This window comes from Siniperca chuatsi, linkage group LG16 (genome assembly GCF_020085105.1).
Source record: "Siniperca chuatsi isolate FFG_IHB_CAS linkage group LG16, ASM2008510v1, whole genome shotgun sequence".
Classification (NCBI taxonomy): Eukaryota; Metazoa; Chordata; class Actinopteri; order Centrarchiformes; family Sinipercidae; genus Siniperca; species Siniperca chuatsi.
The window spans coordinates 8891580-8899483 of record NC_058057.1 but is presented as its reverse complement, the minus strand read 5'-3'; the positions used below and the strand labels follow the sequence as shown (position 1 = coordinate 8899483).

The following is a 7904-nucleotide window of genomic DNA, read 5'->3' as shown; positions in this document are numbered from 1 at the left end:
GTGTACATGTCCTGTGCGTTCATAATTCCAGCGCACAAATAGTATTATACTGCATATGAAAGCCTATCTAGGAATAAGGAACAAAGAGTTTTCACTATTGGTAATTTGTCCTGAGGGGCTATTTTCCCTATTTTCTCTCCAATTTGAATGATTTTCCCCCACTGTGCAGAGTACTGTGTAGAAGGCGGGTCAGAGCGTCAGTGAGAGAGAAAACCAGGGGCCCATCATCAGTTGCGCTGAGTGAGCCGAGCGGAGAGATGCGCGTTCACTGAGCCGGGGGAAGGAGGACCGCTGCCTTTCCCTCCACCGCGCCTCACTTATAATAACCTCCTCATCACCAGCGTCAGCATCTCACCGCCCTGGGCAGAAAAAAATTAAAAATACTACAGTTTCTGAATGGAGTTCTGCTCTGGATTATTATAACTTGCTATATTTAAACATAGGCTTTATCCGTCCGGAATCGTCTCTCTGCACGGAAAGGTAGGAGCAGATTAAAACTGGGCTATTCCTGTTTTTATTATCCCGTCCCCCATGCATTAGGTGTTTCATGAAGGTGTTTATGTTGTGGGATTCTGAAGTTTTTCTGCAAGATTTTTCCTTTTCTGTGAACCTGATGTGGAATTGGTGAGTTTGGGCTGAGATGGGGATTTAAACGCAGTGGGATGGTTTGGATGATTAGTTTGAAAGCTCTCACCCGCAGTTTAACCACAGAAGAGCCGGTGATTTGTGGGAGAACCACATCTCGAGAGACCACGTTCCCTCATCAGTGCTGAATTTGTGACAAATAGATTCGTGGGGAATGAGTGAACAGCGTTGAGACGGAAAGTTTCAGCTCACTGAATCGCGTCTCTCAGTGGGGAGAGCTCAGTAGGCCTATATTACACCGTAAACACTAAAGCACAAGCTGCCAGAACTTATTACGCTTTACAAATGATTTCTTGCAAATATAAACCCGACTCCTGCTCAAATTTTCGCTTCGTAATTTTTGAAGCAAGGGCTTGTAAACCCTCGAGCAACAGTCAGACTGCCACCGTGCGAGGAGCAGAGGGAAAGCTGGAGCGCTGCTGGAAAACGTTGCCCGCTGTTTTATTCATCGGTGCAGCGCTGCGGGTCGGATTTCTAGTCGGTTTTATGCGCATTACTTTCACTTGAAGATTTCGAATATTCCACTAAACGATCAAAAGTATGATCTGTAACTTGGTTATTGCACTCATTTTGTGAAAGCGTGTCTGGGTGACAAAATCCAACGGGGAGCCACTATCATTTAATATCCCTGCAGGAACTTCTGTCTTTGTGCTCACTGCAGAGTAAGCTAAACAGTGCCCTTGTGCCCACCTTTATTTTTCTAGGGATTGCTGGCCATAATAATAATATTTCATATATGTGCAATTAGTCATAATTATGCTGCTATGTTGCAAGCTATTTTATTCTTCTAAAGCATATAGGGTTAAATGCGAAACTCTTTCTTCAGTAGTAGTGATTTTTGCACAGATGTTCATTTGGCGACAGATAGAATGAATGTCCTTCCATTCTGTGACAATACAGGGTGGTGCCAAATTGTGCAGCTGTGATAAAGTATGTGCAGTTAAAATGACCTTAAAGAGGCAGATCATGCATGTCTAGGACCCCCAAATAAGTTTTATTTATCCGGATGAACCATCAGATTTAGATTTGTGTGGCTGAATGATTTAGATATACAGTAACACGTGATCAACAAACACATCCAAACATATTCATTGTATAGTGAATGGAAATGGTGAAATTCTCAATTAATGTTATTCACTTTTTGCTGGCGACCGCTTGGTGCCCCTTAAAGCCCCCCTCCACCTGGTGGTCCCTGGACCTCACTTTGTCTAACCAGTAGACTAGCAGGTCCGGACACACTCCCAAATGTAGGATACCCTTGTCTGCTGTGACTGATGTCGGATTAAATCGCTCCTCCAGGCTGAAGCTTGTGATAGACAGGGAGCACAGCGGGGTGGGGGGCAGAGGGGTCTCCAGCGCGTGATGGGGGCTAGGCTACATTACAAAACATGTCAATAAATCTGCAGCACCGGAGCTGGATGCATCAGTGCATCATTTATGGTCAGTCAGTGACGGTATCCCGTGCAGGCCATCTCATATGCTGCTCTATTTAATAATTCAACGTGTATATATACCGGAAAATATGTGCTTATTCTTGCATACTTAAAACTATCAAGAACAAAAGAGCTAGCTAACGTAACTGCTGACGTCAAGGTAGATATACCTTTACATTTTGAAATGTGTGGCCTACTTTTTTTTTTTAATTAACAGTGAAAAACAAGTTTCTGTGTGTGCTAGTTAAACACGTAACTTACTTCTTTAAGTAGCCCAAAATAGCTTCTTAATTTGCTTTTCATTTTTTTGCCCTCCAGCGTGAGGACTGGTGAGGATGCTATCAGGCGTGGGGTTAGCTGAAGGGCATCTTTCATAACAAGCCTGTGGGGTAAAGTGTCAGTAAAATATTTCGTGTGAAATGTGACTTCTCACCACATTATCCTAATTTAGCCCAGCCTACGGGCTAGCTAGCAGGAGGACTGTTTTGACATTAAGTTGGATGTTGGAGGTTATGGACATCTGGTAGAGCTTTCATTTTGTCAAATGTCAAGTAAATGAATATGAGCAAGCTTTTGAGCCTAATTTAAAATGTTGTATTTGGGGTTAAATGCGAGTGACGTTATTGTAACCAGGTATTTCTTACACTGGAGGAAAAGAAGTCCCCATTAGTGCTTTAGTTAACTGAGAGAGAACATGTTAGCATTGTTAGCATTCTCTATCACATCGAAGGCTCACAGGGACACCTGATGCCTCAGTTAGGCAATACACACAATAAGTCATGTTAATTGAATTGAGGCCAGGGCCAGTGTTCATAGCAGACCGGCTTCTCAGGTTTCATGGGAATATCAGGCTTTGCTTATTGAAGGGACACACACAGCACATCTCTATAGTTGGTGGGTTGGATTGACGCAGCTGTGTTCAGGGTTATTTTCACCACACAGAACCTTTTAACCTCTCTGCTGTCTCACCGAGTCACTTTTAAGACAAAGACAATGATCCAGCCAGGCAACCCAGTGTTGCCAGAGGAACACACACATGCACACTCCTACACAGGGACACACATGCGTGTGCGCACACACAGTGCATTAGCACAGGTATCAGTTACTAGAATTCAATAGCTCGCCTGCTGCAGCAAGATTAACTATTCAGGGCAGGTGGTTAAAGGCGCTATTGTGTTGCATGGTTCTATGCTACTGTCATGATTGGACAATGCGTTTGTCTGGTGTGCAGCCCACTGCCAAAACAATTGCAAGGGCAAAGAGCTGGAAGAGTACACACACATATAAGGTTTCGCCATGAGAATTATTTCTAGCTTTGCTGAGCAAATTTAAACAGAACCGAATGAGTACAGGTGGAGCAAGAAAGGGCTTGCGAGCTAGTTAATATTCCATACCAGTGTCATCCAGGTTTTGGGGATGGAAATAATTTGAATATGTATTCATTGGAAGAAAATTTCAAAAATGTTAATAGTGGTGGTATTCGAATATGAGGTGGTGCCATTCAACATCTTTCTGAATAGCTGTTTATGATTGTAATCCCCCAAAGACATGCAAATGAGAGAGAGAGTGGCGGTGGATAATTAGTCATATTTATCAGGATCCCAGCAGGCCCTTACAGATATCAGGCTAACGTTTGAGGCTTAACACATGTTCTGGCTCACCTCGATGGATTTTTACTCATCACAGAATCAGCAACAGCAGTCTACTAGATGTTTTTTTTGTTGTTTTTTTTCCCCCCGCAAAATTTCTGTGTTGTGCTACCACTATCTGGGAATTCAACTCTCAAATCAAGGCTTTAAAACTCTGAACAATTATTTGAGTTGGTCTCCAAATAAAATGGGTAATTGGTAGAAATGGAACCCTGCACCCTGCATAAAATGCTCGTAAACCTTTAATGGATGTTAATAGCGGTTATTTAGTGGTAGTTAATGGCCACATGGAGAGCCAAATCTGCATTGAATGGTGCTCTCAATATCCTCTTACAGCTTGATCTAAACTCATAGGCAAAATTTTGTTTATCTGTAAGGCATTACTGTATATTTTACTAAACTTGTTGGCACAAAAGCTTGCACTGTTTCCTCTATTCTGCTTCTTTCGAATAACATCTTAATTTTGAACTGACCTAATTACGACAACAAAATGCTGCCTAAAAATGACCTCAGAGTTGAATCAGCGCCTCTCTCACACAGTGATAGCCAAAATGGAACATTTTAAGTTTCACAAATCATCATCATTTGTTACAGAGCTAATGTATTGGATAGCATTAGATTCGATATATGATATTGTATCCATTTTTTGTATCTTTTAAGTTTATGCATTCATTAATAGTGATCCAAATCACTTATATTATTTGCAGGTGGCTCCTTTGTCATGCCAATTGGCATTGAAAAACATGAATTTTTGCCTAAAATGATGTTTTTTTCTGCAGTTCTGTCAAAGGTGTGCCCGAAGCTGGAGGTCAAACCATGGGGCACGGAACTGGACCAACGATGAAGGTTATGTGCTTCAATCCAGGCAGTCGCCTCAAAGAAAAATCGCAAGATGAAGCTCTGAATCACTGACAAAACACACCTTCATCTTAGCACGTTCACCTGTCCACTTTGTGTGGCAATTGGATATTTTTCCATATATCTCTGCTTAGACTTGGCTGAGAAGATTCAATTCCGTCCATTATCAACATTAGATCTGCCTCAGACATAAAAAAAAACGGATATTGCATTCTCCGCCTGACTGTAAAATTATCTGTGTGGAATATAACATTCAGCAGATAAATCCTGGAACACAGCCATAATCAGATGTTATTATCACTTTGAGGATCTATCTCCAGTTCTAACCCTCTTCTGGTGCATCCTGTTATTCTCTACAATGAATCCCAACAGCCTACCTGGACATGTCCTCTTACTGCTAAGTACCGTGCTGGGCCTGAGTGTAGGCTTGGAGTTTACTGGCTCTGAAGGTCAGTGGGCCCGCTACCTGCGCTGGGACGCCAGCTCCAGAAGTGATCTGACATTTCAATTCAAGACTTCAGAATCGGAAGGCCTGCTGCTCTACTTCGACGACGGCGGATATTGCGATTTTCTGCTACTCACAGTATCCGAGGGTAAGCTGCAGGTTCGCGTCAGCATTGACTGCGCTGAGACCACCATCACCTCTGACAAGATGGTCAACGACAGCCGCTGGCACTTTGCTGCCATCAACAGGCACAATTTGCGGACTGGCTTGGCCGTGGATGGCCAGACCAAGACGGAAGAGGTGCAGCCCCAGCGACGGTTCATGAAGATTGTAAGTGACCTCTTCCTCGGAGGGCTCCCTGGGGACATCCGCACATCTGCCATCACCCTGCCCTCTGTCCGTGAGCTACCACCATTCAAGGGAATTATCACAGACCTCAGTTATGGGAGTAAGCTGCCCACACTCATCAATAGTCAGAAAGTACGCCTGGAGATGATGGGCCTTTGCACAGAGAACCCCTGTGAGAATGGCGGGATCTGCTCACTGGCAGATGGAGAAACCTACTGTGACTGCTCCAAAACTGGATATGTAGGTCGATACTGCACTGAAGGTAAGAGGGCTGGCACCAGAGCTTTCTGTGTCAAGCGCTGAATATTGATTAAAATCTTTGTAAAAAATTCTGAGGGATTCCATACAAATTTAGAACTGAGCTAATGGCGGATTTACTGTGTGCCTCCAGGTATAAAATTGTTATATTAACCCCTCATACTGTATTTGCTTTTTGCACCAGCTCTACTATATATTGTTAAAATCATCTCATGGTGTGTGGCTTAAAACTCAATGTATTTTGTTACAAATTAAACTGAAATTAGATTTACTTAATTTATGAAATGCCTTGAAAAATGTGAATTGATTGCAATGTATTATTTACACATCAACGTAATTTATATGGCGCACAAGCAGCTATACTCTCATGTGTATAGATTTCATGCAATTCACACAGGACATAGAATCAAAATATTTCTTTGTGGATTGTTGCTCTTACAGCTTCTTTTAGAAAGTCTTCACATTTCATGTGGGAATTAAATTGGAGGTGATGTGCTCAGCATTTCCTCTCACTTCACAGTTATTACTTTTGATGAGGAAGCTGTGGATACGGTATTAGCTGATATGACTAAAATTACAACACTCAGTTCTCTTTTCTCCATTAAATATATTCAGCTCTTGCAAGGTGGTGCAGGGACCTGAAGGTACACACAATGTTTGGATGAGAAACAACTTAATCTATTTTTCCTCTGCTTCTGTGCCAAGGTCATCTCTTTTTTGGGGAGTGTAATAAGATGCAGTACTGACTATATTCTACCCTATTTTATCTCCACACCTTTAAAGTTATAGGCATACTAAGTTTTTTTCCAACTAATACTTACATATACCATAAAATGGCCCAAGTGACAGTGATTTAATGCAGAACCCACTTTTAAAAGCCGTCCTTCCCTCCCTCACCGGGAAACACTAAAAAATATATTTCTCTTGTACTATACAGAGAACTACTTTCAGTTTTTGTATGACCCTGTTGCTGCTGGTTGAGGGCTGCTTAATGTTAAAACCTAAATCTTTGAAAACATACCACTTCTTGTAGCCTTAAGATCAATGCCAGCTGATGCCAAGAATAACTAACTTTTGCTACTGCATCTTCCACATCTTAAAAAATGTTTCTGTTTTTCATATTTAGACCCGTAATCCAGAGAATACACAATTTCACCACAATTCTACACGCTTAACTCTTTTCTTCATGTGTATGCACTGTAAAAGATAACTTTGTGTGAACAGACCCATGTCAAATTTCCTCCACTGCTGACCCACTTCCTGCCTGTCTAAATCCGACTGACATGGCTGAGGAATGACTCCATTTTGCCAAAAATCAGGGGAATGCTCACTGAATTCTACAGCACTGTTTGCAAGCTAATTTTAAACCGTGTCTTATACAGTTGAGATGTGATAATTTGTCACCATTATAGCATGCATTTAGAATAAGCATTTTTAGATTTTTGTGCAGCAGTTTTGTTGTATTTGGTTTCATAATATGTCCCATCATTTGCTGCTCAAACAAAGCTGTTTGGAGCTTAAATCCCAAGCGCTAGCCTGTGGCATTGTTCAGGATAGCACGCAATGTGCTGGTTGCAGAGCAGTCAAGCAGACGGACTGGACTTGCCCCATTTTCACTTCATCCCATTTTCTCATTGCCTCTGTTGAACAGTCGACGGAGGATGAGGAGGAGGAGGAGGAGTAGACGGTCCATTTGTCTGAGAGCCTCCTGAGAGCTGACATGGGAATTACGACATCCTCGCGTTAAAACAACCAAGATTTTAAGAGTGCACTTGCGACTCAGCCAGACAGCTTGGACAGGGAAAGATATGGTCATATCTCAGCCCCAGGGCAGAGCAAGTGTGACGAGTGACTTCACCACAGGCCTGTTGTACCCCAATTTGTCCCAGGAGGTCAGCTGTTGTACAAGAACCACCCCCTGCTTACTTCCTCTCTGACTGTCTTTCTTTCTCACACGCACATCTATTTGCGCACCTTTTCCCCATCTTCTGTTTTCAAGCAATAAAAGAGCGAAGCAGGAAGGGTAGTCACGTTAGCGCCCCAACTGATCTGACTGCTGCTCTTTTCTGCCTTCCCATTAACTGATGTGGCTGATTGTTGATTATGCCACAGAGACAGGGAAACATAATTAGGAGGATAATGAGAACAGAGATGGCTAATTTGCCCGGGAAATGCCTGCACAAACACCACCGTCAATTCAAACTGTCTAGCGGCAAACTAGCACAGGTTTTTTTCTTTATTGTTATGTCCACATGTCTACAAGTGTCA

The 7904-nt window shown here is 42.5% G+C and overlaps 1 protein-coding gene across 13 annotated transcripts in view; it reads left to right on the top strand.

The window, feature by feature from the left end:
• The first annotated feature begins 226 nt into the window (after positions 1-226).
• nrxn3b (neurexin 3b) overlaps positions 227-7904 on the top strand; it is a 280052-nt gene continuing 272374 nt past the window's right edge. For 8 of the 13 annotated variants that reach the window (XM_044168835.1, XM_044168836.1, XM_044168840.1 and 5 more), the window contains exons 1-2: positions 230-480; positions 4507-5640. In XM_044168835.1, coding sequence (XP_044024770.1) covers positions 4944-5640 — 697 coding nt within the window. In that variant the 5' untranslated portion in view covers positions 230-480; positions 4507-4943. Of the gene's footprint in view, positions 481-4506; positions 5641-7904 lie in introns of all 13 variants that reach the window. The other 5 variants (XM_044168844.1, XM_044168842.1, XM_044168845.1 and 2 more) reach the window with 2 other exon arrangements.